The sequence below is a fragment of the Alligator mississippiensis genome, chromosome 4, assembly GCF_030867095.1.
Source record: "Alligator mississippiensis isolate rAllMis1 chromosome 4, rAllMis1, whole genome shotgun sequence".
Taxonomy (NCBI): domain Eukaryota; kingdom Metazoa; phylum Chordata; order Crocodylia; family Alligatoridae; genus Alligator; species Alligator mississippiensis.
The window spans coordinates 86478005-86494199 of record NC_081827.1 but is presented as its reverse complement, the minus strand read 5'-3'; the positions used below and the strand labels follow the sequence as shown (position 1 = coordinate 86494199).

The window sequence follows — 16195 nt, the reverse complement described above, 5'->3', positions numbered from 1 at the left end:
GCCACTATGCAGTGAAATTGCAAAATATTTCAGAAAGCTAATACTATTTTTCATGCCCTCACTTCCCATTTTGGCTGTTACTTTGGAAATACTGATTGGGTCTAGACAGAGTGAAAATACTGGTCCTGAGTTACTTTTCTGAAAATTAGGAATCCAGTGCTAATGTTTAGAGTCAAATACACCTACTTTTTTTTACATTGCTTTTCCACAATTTAATTATTTATTTTGCCAGTAGTATTCCTAGGTATTTGGTCACAAATTTTCAAGCACCTGCAAAACTAAGAGCATGCAAAGTTTGTCATAGAAGGACTCTGTCTTTCTCCCTCTACATGTTCTTGCCATTTAACCTGTAGATTGAAATTTATTTCTGTGCAGACTTCCATTTAAACTGTGTTCTGAAATAATGTAGGGTGGCCCTTTAGCACAATGTTGCATTCCAGAGAAAACTGGTATTTAAAAATATTAGAGTATCACCTTTATCTCATTGTTAATTTTTATTATTAAAAAGTAACCTTTCCAAAGCATAAATTATAGGATTCATGTGTCTCTGATGACGATGTGTTTCTATTCTGACATTAATGAGCTGGATAGCAGCTACACTCTTTTATCTGGCTATGTACAAAGGTCTCACTATAACTAAAAAATAAGCTCTTTTTCTAATTAATAGCTGGTATACTGAAAGGCTTTTTTGGATATTTATTTTGCAGGCCTTCCTCCCTCACTTACAGAGCTTCATCTTGATGGAAACAAAATCAACAAGGTTGATGCAGAGAGTCTCACTGGACTTGCCAACTTGGCTAAGTAATAATATTTTCCCATCGTGTACAAGTATTATTGAAGTAAAATAGCTAAAATACACAGTACAAAAATATAATTCTAGACTTAACAAGTGTGATCATCTTCTAGTTTGAAATGTACCAATCAATTTGGCAAGAGAAGTTAGCAAGCATATTACACATGTTGACTTAACTGAACAAAACAGCAGATTTTCATTAGCCACAATGAATATTTATCTTGGTCTAGTTATTATTGCTGGCCATTTATTGGCAAATCATAGGAAAGTAGGGCTGGAAGGGACCTCATGAGGCCATCCAGTCCAGCTCCTTGCTCAAGACAGGATCATTCCTGACTAAACCATCCAATCCAAGGGTTTGTACAACCTGTTCTTGAAAATTTCCAAGGATGGATAACTTTCCTGGGTAGACTTTTCCAATGCGTGACCACTCTCATGGTCAGAAAGTTCCTCCTAATCTTCAACCTAAATTTGCTCTGTTGCAGCTTGAGGCCATTGCTCCTAGTACTATTCCCTTTGGCCAAAGAGCAAAGACCATCTCCCTTAACTCTATAATCACCTTTCAGGTACAGGCAGACTGTCATCAAATCGTGTCTCAATCTTCCCTCTCTCCCTTCCCGACCTTCTCTGTCTTTGCTACCAACTGCACTCAGCTGTCTCTATTTGTGAAGACTGAAGTTGAAAAGACATTGAATATTTCAGCTTTCTTTGTATCATCTGGAACTAGGCTGCCTTCTGCATTCCATAATAGTTTCTTAGAATGTCTAAAATAGTCAAATAGCCTATGCTTTTCTAATTTTACTTCTCTTCATTTAATGAGTTTAGTTATATGATTTGAAAATCAATTTTAGTTTATGCAGGACTCTGAGCTGTTGAATTCAAAACTCTGATATATTTAAGTCAAATAGTTCTACAGAGAGTTAAGTTAGGAGAAAGAACCATATTCAACCTTCTATTCTCATTTGTATTAAGAAACTGTAGACTCTTCAGATATATGTTTGCTCTTAGCTAAATATTGATGTGACATTTTTAATCCTAAAATGTAAGCTGCACAGATATAAGAACTAACCTGCTTTGACAAATGTTTTTTTTAAATAAATTTTGCCTTTTAAAAAAAAAAGTGAAATTCATATGGAAACCCCTATTATAAGCCATATTAAAAGGTAAGGATTTAGCCTATAGTTATTTTCATAGTGGACATGCACGAAGATTACTTTTTTATGATGATGATGAGAAAAGGGAGAGTTAAAACAAAGATTTTAATAAGGGGTTAAATGCAAAGGGATTAAAAAGGATTAAAACAAAATAGGAAAAAGTACAGAGAGAGATTTTTATTTAAATTATTCTGTCATCTTTTATTGTTTTCAAACTTTTGAAGAATTTGTGTTCTTCATAAATGTCCACAAGGGACTAATGCTACAATTCAGAAGTATTTCTTGGAATCAGAGCCAGAATAGAACTGATGAACAAGACAGGAACATCAGAACTGCCACGCTAGATCACAGTCATTAGCCCATCTAATCCACTACAAGGTTTCTGAAAGTGGCCACCACCAAAAGTTTCAGAGAAAGGCTTAAGCATCCCACATAGATAGTGTTTTTTTCCCTGCTCTTTTTGCACTTTTAATCAATGAGCTCCCCCTCACTGGTTGTTCAATAAAAGCTATCTTTCAAACAACCAAATATGTCTGCACTGACCACACTCCTACATGTCTCCCCAGTCTCTGGGAACCCAAAGCATGGGTTCAAGCACTCTCCCCTTCCCCCTTGACCACTCCAAGTCAGGTAATCACACTTCAGACTTCAGTCCACATTTAGGGGAGAAGAGAACATAGAAGAGGGAAAAGCTCCCAGCCACAGGTCACCCATCATCTATCATTCCCAAAGCATGGGTGCAAGCACAACCCCCATACACACCCACTTTGAGACAGGCTGAGCTGGGTGCTCACTCCTACCCTCTGGTGACAGAAATTGATCAGGAACTGAAGTTCTGTGACTATCTAGATTGGTAAGGTAGTGTATAAGTGAACACTTCCAACCTGCACCAACTGTGACAGTTTAATTGCTACATATGCCCACACCTATGATTCAATTTGATAAAGACAGCTGGGGACCTGTGAAGTTAATTTCCTCATTTTCCAGAGAAAGGTAAATTTTCCAGTGTTCTGTGTTGAGAACACAATTCAAAATAATTACATAACACATAAGAAAGTATTCTACTCTCAACCCACAAATAACATTAAGACTTGCCATTGCATACATCCAGTTATAGGGGGACAAGGCATTCAGTACCTGAGTACAGGGTGGTATAAACATGTAGAGTCATCTATGGGTGCAGACAGAAGTGCAGCTCCCTGGTCTAACCCATGGCACTTCACAGAAAGAGCCATGAGTTAGACAAATCCTCCCAACCCAACATACATAGGCTATTGGGTCAGGAGGGTGAGAGACCAAGCTCCAATTTGGAATTGATCCAGAGAGAGAGGCTGCATATATGCAACCTCTTCCCCTAGCCCTGCCCCCTTTCCCCAGCCCCTTGGTGCTGTCTCAGGATGGGAGGGAGAGAAGGTAGGGGAGGTCTGCTCTGGGGTTTCCCTAGCCTGTGCTGGAGTGGGGGAGGGGGTGGATTGGAGTCCCCCACCCCAGGGGCATCTGCAGTCCACCTGCCCCATACTCCAGCACCAGCTAGGCAACCCACAAAATAAGCTCCCTCTGCTCCCTTCCTTCCCCTCCCATTCTGAAAACTGCTGGGATCAGGCACAAGTTAATGAAGATGCTCCACTTTGAAGCATCTTCATCTGAAACCTTATGTAATTAGGGTTCAGATTGTTGCAGGATCAGGAACTTTTAAAGCACTCTGCAGCCATGCACTTGTGTTGGTTCATGGCTGAAGAGTGCTTTCAGGGGTGAGATCAGGCAAAAATTGTCACTTCTGTCTGTACCCTATGAAAGTTCCCTTATCCCCTTAGAAAGTAATATGGTCTGTTTATAAGTGATAGATACTAATTAAGATTTTAAGGTGATGTTACAGTGAGAAGTTTGGGGGTTAGATCAGGTTAAAAAATAGTCCCTTAGTCTAACTCAGTGATTAGATAGGTACCAAGAGCCTGATCTAAGGTAAGCCAGGATAAGGGGATGGCAAAATCAGGGGGCCTAGCAGGATCCATGGAGGCGGTTGGGGTGATTGGGAAGATAGGTGGGATCAGAAATCCACTCTGATCCTGGCAACCCCCCAGGCTCCTTCAACCCCCATCCTTGATGCTTCAAAAATGCTTCTAATCTCACAAACCTTCCCTTGGGCTGGTTTTACCAATATTCATTGGTGCTGGGAGTCCAACTGAAGTAATTTGGAGTAGGGGAGTGGGGGGTAGATGGGAGGCTGGCAGCTGTATGGGGGGGTGGCAGGATCAGGGTGGCTAATGGCTCTGGTTGGGGGGGGAGGGTTGGTGGGATCAGGGCACCTCTCTCTACCATGACCTGGGGTTACTTTGAGGCCTCCCGCCACCTCTAACACCAGAAGAACAATTCTACTCTGTGAACCAATCCCCAGACCCTCCTCCCATGCCAATTTACTTCAATCAGCTCCCAGGACTGTTAAACACCAGTAAAACCAGCACTGGGAGCAGCTTGTGGGATCAGGGCATTTGATGGCCTTGGGGTGAGGGGCTGGGAGACTAAAATACTCCCCCCAGTGGCAGGGGGGAGTAGGAAAAGTGTAGTCCCATGGCTGTGGCCAGCAGCTGGGCTTTCCCTGCCCCAAAGCTACACTTGGAAAATGTACAGAAGTTCATCTTTACCCACCTTAACTTATAAGACTGTGATACTTTATATCTCTTTATGAAGATAAATGTTTAATTTATCAAAGCACTCTTTTGACATTGAAATAGTTAGGTGTCCTCCTTATTGAAATGACTGGCATAATACAGGCAGGGCAGGAGGGGAGGGGGGAGGGGGGAGAGGCAGATGGAAGACACATTAGAGACAAAATTTCCCTCTGTTTGTCTTGAAATTCCATTCACTAGAATATATAATAATTGTTTCAGTGAAGTCTCTGGAAGTCTCCATGGTCAGTGCCCTTTTTTTTGGAACTGGTCTTGGAAAAGGTTCCTAGGCCTTGTAAAATCCAAACAGAACATTAAATTCTGAAAGCGTTCTGTCTCCTAGAATGGGTTCCGTTTCCTCCTAGGTTACCACAGTTCGGCCTTCCCTAGAAAAAACATTCAAGATGTTCCGACATAAAACAACTTTCATAAAAATAATGAAAAAAAGTGTCTTCCAAGTGAAATAAATCCTAATTTGTTGAATCAAAGTGAGGTTCAGCCATTCCATTTTCATCCCAAGCACCACAAAGCTATTGCAACATTTCTAAGCAAATTTAGTCCAGAAGAGGAATTAGTTTCCAAGCTCCTCATTATGAAGAACCACTGTCCTATTTCCCTTTTCACTTCTGATGTGTATGATTTTGATTTTGGCAAGGGAACAAGTATAGAACATGCAGCTACCACAAGAAATGGTGGTGGCAAGAGCTCTTGTAGAGGACATATGTCTTCACTTTGTAGATCAGAAACATATGCTTTTTTGTTTCTATGATTCTACCTAAAAGCTACTATGGAAGAAGGTATTAACATGTTTTTATCTTATTGTAGCAAGCAGCTAGGACACCAGGCCAGGGGTCAGCTGGAGGGCTGGATCCAGACTGTGAGGCTGGAGGGCTTTCCCTGTGCCCATACCCATCCCTATGCTGGCTCCGGGCAACAAGGAGCTAGACCAGGACAAGACAGCCCCAGCTGTGCCTGAGTTCCAGCCCTCCCAGCTATGGTTCAACATGGGTCAAGTGATTTTGGCAGTGCATCAGCAGTGATGGCCTCTGACTGTACCTACCCTGGGGCCAGGCAGCTGGGACCTGCATCTGTGCTTCCACTAATTCTCCCAATTCCACACTTCCCAGCTGTGGTGCAAGTGTACCTTCCAGCCTATGAGGAGCTGCACAAGGGCTGGCAGCTGTAAACTGTGTCTGTGCAGCCACTACTTCTCCCCCACTCTGCTCCTGCAGCTGCAGTGGGGAGCTGTAAAGGGGCAACACAGCTGGGGGCCAGGGTGTGTGGTGGAAAGAGCAGCAGCAACGCAGATACGGTTTGCACATACCTGGTCCCAGAACAGCTCAACTGTGTTTGGAAGCTGCACTTGTGCCCCAGCTAGGAAATGGGAGGCTGAGAAAAGCAGCTGTAGTATGGCTGTAGCTGCCAGCTGCCTGGCTCCAGCATGGGGAAAGGCCCCTGCTGATGTGCCACTGAAGCCACCTGGCCTACACTGGACCAGAGCCAGATTGTTCCAGCCCATGATTCATTAAAGGTTGCCCCCTGCCCCAGAGCACTAGATTCAAATAATCCCATTACCCAATTAAATGAATTATTGGTTCTACAAGGAATACTTTTCCCTCCTACAAAATATGAGGATATGCCACAACATTTCTGCTTTCCAGTATTTGCTCTTGCAGTCTACCATGCTTCTGGGCTAGGGACAGACATTCAAAAAGCCTGAGACTGAGTTGATTCAATTTTTGCACGTTAGTCTAACCTGGCTAGGCTGAACTGGTTTGTAACTGGACAGACATTTTCTCTGGACTGAGGAAATTTAGGCACAGACACTGGCTCAGGCTAAAAGCTGGGGGGTGAGCTAGAGCAGCCCTCCCTTCCCTGGCACTGTACTGAGCTGAGGGGGTGTGGCCAGGCCCCTGCAGGACCTCTGATTATGGAGGTCTGCCTGCACAGTCCCAGGCTTTTCCCCACTGGCTGGTCAAGGGGCTGGAGTGTTGCCAGCCCCAGCCCCCTGCTAGCACTCTGAGGCAAGGGTGTGTGCAATGCATGCATGCATTGATGATACGGAGCTTTTCAATCTCACTCTCCCTGCTTCTTTATACTGTCTGCAGCAAACTGACAAGCGAGCAAGCCAGAAGGGGGCTGGTAACAGTGATTATCATCACCTCATCAGCAAAACAATAGGTTTTCTCCATTACTTCAAACTCTTCTTAAACAGCTTACCAGCTGACCTGCTGATTAGCTCCAAATAGCCCTAAGTGTTCACTGTTCTGTCTGTCTGTCCCATTGAAATTGGGGTGAGACACACATAGAGATACCTCTCAGCATTAGCTAGCATATCACATGCCTAGGGACCGTGGAGCTGGAGTCCGTGCTGTGGGAGATGGGAGGAGGGGAGGAAGGAGAGGGAGTCCTGCTTAAGCAACAAGCAGCGAGGGGGTGGTAGAGCAGGGGGAAGCCAGTCAGACCCTGCTGTGTCTGCAAGTCTCTGCCAGAGCTCCAGCCAGGGAGCAGAAGGGAGGGGCCAGCTCTGCTGTAGAGCAGAGAGCCCCACCCAGCCCAGAGAGCAGACCATGCTGCTGGGGCTATTTGGTTCATCTTAAACCAGCAAGAGGTCTGGGACAGACATTGCATAAACCGGTTTGACTCAAATCAGTTAAGTCTGATACTACATTCAATCAAGTTTATCTCAAACTGGATTCAGCCATTTTCAAACTGGTTTATGTGCACTGAATATCTGTTACAGGTTTAGACCAATTTCTGATCACTTAAACCAGTTTATGTGTGATGTCTGTCCCTAGCCCTGGAGTGCTAAGCACCACTTCTGCAGCAGCAATAACTCCGAGCCTCCTAGTGAAAAGAAATAAGCAGAGAAATACGTTCTAATACTGGTGATAGACACTGGGTGCATCTACACAAAACATTTACTGTGGAGTTGCCTAATTAGCTCTGCAGTAAACACCTTGATGTCTACACTTGCAGCTCTATTAGGCCGCAGGAAACTAGTAAACTCCAAAGCAGGATAGTACTTATAAATATAGCTGCCTGCTGGCTAACCCCACACTGGAGCACCCTCCTGTCCCAGGCAGCCCCTCTGCAACATGTTGAGCTAAGATGGAGCAGCCCTAGGCTGGCAGGCTGACCCCTTGGGATGATCTGCCAACAAGGGATGCTCTGACCTCGCCCAATGTACTGTGGTCCTGGGTGCACATTCAAACATGGTGCCCAGCAGCAATAAACTACTGCATTAATACCATGTGTAGACATGCCCACTGGGTAGCAACCATGGCATAAACTTAATGTTTTCTGCTGTAAGACAGATCAGAAGTACAGAGCATTTATCAGGGAAAAAAGGGGAGTGGAAATATCAATGGGGATATGGCAGATAAAAAAAATCTAAACATTCACACAAAGCTACTGCAAGGAAATATTGTTCACTTAAAACTGAATGATGGTTCTGCAAATTTAATGCTACAAAACACTCCTACAGTAGAGTGCATGCATTAGGTATTATGACAGCATTAAGAAGTAACTCCCACTAAATTCAGTGGAATTTTTTTTATTAGATATGCACAATGGAATCTACATGTAGCCCTGAGGGATGATAATGTTTAGATTTGTGTGGTGAATTTAAGCCCATATAAAAACCAAAATGGAAAATGCCAGCAGAAAGTTTAGAGACTACAGAAGTTGAACAAATACTTTAGAATTTCAGTGCAATGATCATTTCCATGGTAAAATATCTGCTATTTTAGTCATGTTTATAAATTACACAATGACATGAGTAAATAACTAACTAAAACTTCAGTATGGATTTTAACAATTTACAAATATAAAAAGCTATATAAGTTTAATATGCAAGAACCATTTCCTAACTTTCTTTCTATTCCCATAGAAAAAAAAATGAAAAGATGAAAATCTACTATACTCCATTCTAATGTGCTAAAACTGTTTTGCATTACGATTCCATCTCTTCCTTCCTATTCTTCCTAGACATCACAAATCATTATAATGTATGATCCATTTGGGTTTTATTAGAATTTGTTCACGGATATGTATAATGTTTTAAGTTTAGGTTTTAAACCCATCTTTGTTCATAAGCATCCAGTCAGCCTTCCATTCCCAAGACAATTGTTTTAGTGTATGAATAATTTTGCAGATGGATTATCTCTCTCTCTACAATGCCTAGGAACATTCTTTGTGCTCACAATAGACAGAAATCTAATTCAGCTGTTCCCCTTGAATTCTCTTTAGCTGAGACATGTCTGCTTTGATTTTTATATTTGTGTCGAAATTATGTTCACATATGTTAATCAAGAATTTGTGCAGTCTCCTGCCATTTCTCACTCCTTCCCAAACATCCCATATAACTATATAAGACATATATGAAATATAATTGACAACATTTTCCCAAACAGCTTCACTAGGTTATTCATTCACAAGAGCAAGCTGTTTAAAAGAAGCCAAATTTTGAAATCTTCACTAATTTGCTAAGGGTTGTAATCAGTGGGGCCTTAATTTAAGTAAGAACCTATTAAATGAGATTGTAGAATCTCCAGTAAAGATACAGGATATTTTGAACTGGTTTGAGGCTGATTTATATTTGTTGTTAGAGGTTCTGAGTACGTGAAAATCTTTCATTCTCATAGTGGAATAAAGCAAATATTTTTTCCCTGAAAAATGGTAACCCATGCTTTCAGCTAAAGGATGGCTATAGCAAATTACATTCTAGGAATACTGATAAATGCATGTTTTATAGAATAGTACTCCTGTTGAGGGACAAAATATGTAAAATTGTATTATCAGATTCTCCCAAAATAAATGCATGATCTAAAGGAAAAAGATGTGTAGAGACACAAGTTTTCTTAGCTGGATATACACATTATGGGGTGGTGTTACCAGATTTGCCCATCACTTTCGGGTGTGCTCATTTATTAGGGGTACGTTTATGGGGGTCTCTGTAATTTTATCAATGTGTTGCCTGTGTTACTTGTGTTTCTATACGGAGCTGTCTCTCTCTCCCTTCTGCAAGTCCTCACCCCCAATGGAGCGATCTTGCAGGACTCAGTTTCAATGGGGCTGGGTTCCTCGAACCACCAAATCAGTCAAACACATGTATGCACATACACACACAGATCAACAGGTCATGACTGAGCCAGGCTAGGTTATTTAGCATTGACAGGCTAACACCCTCATTTGCCTTGAACCCAGTTCATCAGGGCAACAATAAAATGCAGTCACACACAAGCACGTGGGTTAACAGAGCACATCTGAGTCAAGCTGGACTATTCAGAATTGATAGGCTGACACCCTCATGTGTCTTGAACTCAGTTCATTCCTTATTTCAGCAGGACAATAATAAATCCAGTTAGAGACACACACACACACACTCATTAACAGAGCATGCCTGAGCAGGCTGGGTTCGATCAGCACTTTCAGCTGATGCCCTCATTTGCCTCAAAACTCAGCACGTCACCATCTCTTGTCACAATGGTCCTAGTAGTAATCCCCTTGATGAGCAGCCCCCACTGTGGGTTTGGGCATTACAGGGATCTTTGGTTAGGTAAAAGAAGTGTTGCTGTAGAGCAAATGGGGAGGTCAAGGGGAAGCAAGAGTAGGTGAGGTTCAGAGGGAAAGTAGAGCAACCAGCTTGACCATAAAAGTTATTTATTGCCAGGTATATGAATTTATGATGATACCAGTATTACTAGCCATACAAAAGAGAGACAAATAAACAGTTCCAATATTACATAGTTTCAATTAGGTTTTTGGGGAGGTCTAGCTCTAGTTTGATTAGCAAAAGTCTGGTTTAGAAAGCTGTGCCTGGAGTAAGAAAACAAAAGTCAGGTTCCTGGAGTCAGAGAGAGAGAGTTGGGATCTCACCACTCAGCGAAGCTTGAACCAGTCGAGGTTCCCAGGTGTTGTTGGAGCTGGCAGACAGGCAGAGCTCTGAGCATGATTAATGGAGAGATTCCAGGCAGAAAAGGAGTGGAACTGGTGCAGCTATGGATCCAAGCACCAGGACAGAACTTGAGCTTGGGTAGGGGTTTGTAGAGAACTAACAATGGCTCAAGGGAGAACACTAGGTTTGTTTAGGGGTAAGCAATGGCTCATACGCTGGATAATAGGAACTGATCGCTCCTGGCTATGGGTGGCATTACTCTGGGGGACCTCACAATACAGACAGGAAGATTCAACGTTTTGGATACCAATAGAGGAGTCATGACTAGAATTGGTCTGATAAATGCTGAGCTAGGTGTGTGTAGATGTGAGTTGATTAGCATTTTGAGCATGGATTCCCCATCATGCAGTGCTCCTCTGCTTTTCCTATCCCAGAATTCAGTGCGGTCCTTGCCTTGGAATCTCTGTTCTCCATCCTGAATGCTAATGAAGGTGCATGTCTGTTCCATCTTCCATTTAAATGAGTTGTCATCTGGTTCAATCTCAGATGCAAATGAGATCAGGGGAGTTGTTTCACTCTTATCACCCTTGCCTGGAGGGCTTTAGGTGCATCTCCCACTGCAACTTCCTTGTCTTTTGCAAGTCCTTCCTCTAATCAGTTCTTGTTCAGGCGGAGGTGGGGAGGGGGAGAGTTCTTAGGGAGTCAGACAGGCTGTGTACTGCATGCCAGGCCCAAGAACATGAAGCTGAGAGGTAACAGTGGTCTACATGAGATGGCATGTTGGAGTAGTGATGAGATACGGCAAAGTAACTCATTGCTATAGCAACATAGTATCGGCAGGCAGGAACCATTATGCTGCTGCTACTTTGCAGTAGCTCATTGGTACTGCACAGTAGGGTCGGAAATGACCAGTGTGGCACTGGGACTGTGCAGTACTTGTGGTTACTGCGCAGTCATTTAATACTTGCCAAAGTAACAACTGCGCAGTCAGGTGCACACATGTAGACATGCCCATGAAGTTCATGCATCTCTCTCTCATAGGGATGTTGTGAGGGTAAAGGCTAATGAGACTAACTATCCTCCCGCATGATGTGATAAATTCGAAATACCACTTAGTTTCTTGGGAGGCAGGGGAAACCCTAAAGGAGTACAAACTAACAATTAACCATGAAAGGCAGCTACCTGGCTAACATTTACTCAATGCCATTTTCTCTTGCAGATTGGGTCTCAGTTTCAACAAAATCACTTCTGTTGACAATAGCACTTTAGCCAATGTACCTCATCTGAGAGAACTCCACTTGAATAACAACGAACTATCCAAAGTGCCCAGTGGGCTTGCTGAACACAAATATATTCAGGTAAGCTATATCCTATAAAGTCATGGAAAGTCTGAATAATATTTCCATTATTAAGAGTTTACTATATTACTGCTATTTTACTATTAGTAATGCCCATGTTTGAACCATAAATAGCAGTTTAAAAATAAATAAATAAATAGCAGTTACCATTCAGACCTTTTGTATTTGTGCACGCCTAAAAAACTTCATGTAATTGTCATATCTTCAGTTTGGCAGTATTTTACTTCAATTATTTGTGCTAACTTGAGAAATAAAACATACCCTATAGGACAACCGTCATTTTAATTCTGATTTTATGGAGGGTGCGTTTACTTGTATTGATGATAAATGTGATTGTTTTGTCACGTACCATTAACAGCTCTTTTCTGACTAACCATCTTCCTAAGAACATTTCTCATAAAAAAATAGGGCTGGAAAGGATCTCAGGATGTCAGCTAGTTGAACCCTTTTCTCAAGGCAAGATCATCCCTATCTAAACCATCCTAGACAAATGTTTGTCTAACCTATTCTTAAAATTGTATAAACAATTTCCCTCTCACAAAACTGCCAGGTGCAAAGCGCTGAAATACAAAGAACACTTTAATTTACGAAAAGGTAAATCAGGGAGACAAAGGCACTATCAGTGTCCTGCCACTGCTGTTTGCTAAAATACAGTGGAGAAATGCCAGAAAGAGGATGACATTTTATAGTGCAAAGACTGCTAGGGGAAGAGTATTCACACAATACTAAGCATTAACATTTTTACAATTGCTATGGGAAAGAAATTTACATCTTGGCAATACTAATGAGAATTCTTATAATTCCTCATGAGATTGAATAGAAAACAACCTCATTTTATTTAAAACTATATATGTGTGCATAATATAGAAATACAAAACTCTAAACCTCTTGGTTCCCAGGTGATACTTTTTATTAGACCAACTAAAAATAGCAAAACAAATGTCTTTCTTTGCAAGCTTTTGGGTACACATACCTGTTTTCAGGCTGAGGAGAAATAAAGGCTTGTAAAAGTCCTCTTAGGAAGAAAATAAACTTCATTCTGCACAGGGGAAGTTGAAGCTGGATGTATATTCCTCTGGGTCTGAGAGTCATACTCTTGTCTGCAGCACCACATACTGCATAATGCAGTCAAGTGTTCTTCCCACTGCAAGGGTGTGCTACCCATGCATGTGCTGTTCCAGTTTTTTTTTTTTCCATGGGTATTTTTTTACCCCTGGATATCTTGTCCCCAGGGAACGAAATGTCCAAGTTCATCTGGACATGGCCTATCTGCCCGCTTTTGTGTCAGACTCCTGACTGAAGAAACTCTTGCTTCATATTTTTTGAAAAAGCATCGATAATCAATTTTGATTATTTCACAGTGCTCTGTTTTCCCCTTAGTGTTTTAATTGTAGCCACCGATTTGGCAAACAACTTTATATACATGACTAAAGTACTGAAGTATCTTTCTGAATAAAGGTCACTGAAATAGCATTTCTGGTTTATTGAATTTTTGTCCAATACAACACGATCAAAAGTCACTAGATGCTATCACAACTTCCTTTTTCTGGGGGTCACATATAATTGGGTCTGCTTTTATAGTTCAAGTGAGCATAAATATCAAATGAGACTATATTTACAGTAAATAAGTTAGAATCCTGGGTTGTACTATACCAGAATTGTCCAGCTGTTGGCTAATGGACCACATGTAGTCCCACAAGTGGTCAACATGTGGTCCACAGGCTTCAGCAACTGCCTCTCCTACTGCTGCTAGCAGAGAAGTCCCCAGAGTCTGCATGCTGCATGTACAGAAGGGGTTGTTTGCCACTAGTGGGAGGTGGGGGATGTTGCATGCCACTGGCCCAGTGTATGTGGCAGGGGGTGAGTGTATGCATGCTTCCAGTGGAAAGGAGGGGGCATCATGTGTGGGAGTCCAGGGGCCTGGGGAGGACAAGGCAGGTTCTGCAGTGGGTGGGTCTTGCTATTCCCCCCATTCAGATTGAAGTTGGACAGTTCTCCACTATAAATTGATTGCAGAGTTTATAAATGTTCATGTTAGTGATAAACTTTATCCTCATTAAACTGATTTCTATTTTATATGCTTGTGTACATTTCAGGTAGTCTACCTTCACAACAACAAAATCAGTTCTGTTGGTACAAATGACTTTTGCCCTCCTGGATACAACACCAAAAAGGCTTCCTATTCAGGTGTGAGTCTCTTTAGCAACCCTGTGCAATACTGGGAAATCCAGCCATCCACTTTCAGATGTGTCTATGAACGTTCTGCCATACAGATTGGAAATTACAAATAAATTTAACAGCCTCAATTGTATTTCAGATAGAAATACCTGTTGTCATAAGCCTGTTTAAAAATCATTGCTTAAAATTAAAAGTCTCATACTGAAAACTTCACTGTAGATTTAATATCATCAATAGATGTAAAATAGATCAAGCATCATACATGGACAAGAGCAAACATATCATCAAAAATTGCCAGCTGTATTTTATTTTGACTTATTTCAGCCTTCATTACCAGCATGCTTTCTGCAGTGTTTTCAATTAGTTGAATGCTACAGGTTTTCAGATTCCACTGTATAGGAAATTTGGGGTAAATATTTGTCAAACTTTTGATATTGAAAACAACTGATAGCAACTGAGGGATATTTTTTTTTTATAGCCATGACTAGGAATTGGTGGAATAAAAAGGAGATGAGACAATATATATATTTTTTCTTGGGCAAAGTTAGCCCCTTTAAATTTTAAAATCAAGCCCTGGAGGTTTAAAAATATCCACTATAACATGTTTTAAGCCTAATTCTGAATGTATCTATTTAGCAAAGGCAATATAAATTTGTTGCTAATGTCATTATTTTGGTAAAAACTAAAATAAACTCATATTGTATACATAGCTCCTTTTTAAGTGTGTTTACAATCTTGCTGAGCAAATCTATTCAAGATTAGCAAAAAAAACCAAAAAAACAAAAAACAAAAAACGGACTTACAGTACAAGACACTACTAGACTATACTTACCATTAACTATTTCTGGACCATGACAATAAAACATTCTCTGGGAAATTTCTAATTACCCTAATTATTTCAGCAGCCTCATTGACTTCACTACTTGTAAGTGTAAGGTAATTTGGATTTAACTACCTATTTTAATCCATGTATATATCTAAAAACTAAAATATCAATATTACTCATTCGTTCTGTATTGTACATTGGTCAGAATTCTGCTGTTTTCAGTTTTTACTCAATTAATAAAAAGGGTCAAGTAGAAATATGCAGGCTATCTGTCTGAAAAAAGGAGGCATTCATATCACTTCAGAAAATGAAAATACACCACCATTGGACAGACCTAGAACATCATTCTTGGAAGTATCTTCTTCTGAGAGGGATTTGAAGGCAATCCAGTAATTCGGAGTTCTCCAACTCATACCAAGTGGCTGCACATTTCTGCAGTCCTTTTCTATAAAGTTAATTGTTCTTACACATACAGGAAGGCTGCATATTTCTACTGTCATCATCTACAAAGTTAATTGTTCATACATTTGAAATGTCACATTTGAAGGCCACTTAATTCTCCAAAAGTCATCTTTTCAATTTGTAAACTTGTATGTCTTTTCTATTAAAAAATACCGTAATACAGGCAAACTCCAAATTTCTTGTCTTTATTACGTAGGCTATACCATCAGCATATAAAAATATTTAAAAAATTAATTCTGGTTGTGTCGAGGAAAATAAATGCCTCTGAACAAAATGACACTTAAAATGAGCACATATTCTATGAAAGATTTCAACCCCAAAAAGATAAGAAAAAACAACTCTTTCCTAATCAGCAGGATATTTGAAATTTCTTTTCATAAAAAAGAAAATGTTCTTTTTATGCCTATATTACTAGCAAACACTTTTAGAAATCACAATGACTCATCAATTCTCCTTCCTCCCTCCCCTGTTCCACCTGTGTGGATCTGCATGTCTCCACCGACTGCTTCAGTGGTGGGGGCATTGCCAGCCCTGGCAGTAGCTCTGAGTGAACTGGCCAGGGATGGGTTTAATTCTCCACCCTAATCCTACTGGGATAAGCCTCCTCCTGCACCCTCTATCAGATGCCAGAGGGAGGGGGAGCAACCCCTATCCCTGCCCCCCTTGTCTTAGGGGTCCTGCCAGCTGGGCTGTAGCTGGCCCCCATTTAGCCGCCCCCCCATCCCTGCCATTGAGGCACTGAGGAGGCAGGGCCCTGATGGGGTTGTATCCCCTGTCCTGGTGTCTGGGCAGTGCAAGCCTCTTCCTGGGAGGGGGCCACGAATGGGGCTAAGCACTGCCATAGACTGCACAGGGTGGG

General features: G+C 41.4%; 1 protein-coding gene across 1 annotated transcript in view; it reads left to right on the top strand.

Annotated features, from left to right (window-relative positions):
* DCN (decorin) overlaps positions 1-15504 on the top strand; it is a 49825-nt gene extending 34321 nt beyond the window's left edge. Inside the window, exons 6-8 of the mRNA XM_006258359.4 lie at positions 708-801; positions 11732-11870; positions 13967-15504. Coding sequence (XP_006258421.1) covers positions 708-801; positions 11732-11870; positions 13967-14161 — 428 coding nt within the window. The 3' untranslated portion in view covers positions 14162-15504. The remainder of the gene's footprint in view (positions 1-707; positions 802-11731; positions 11871-13966) is intronic.
* The last annotated feature ends 691 nt before the right edge of the window (positions 15505-16195 follow it).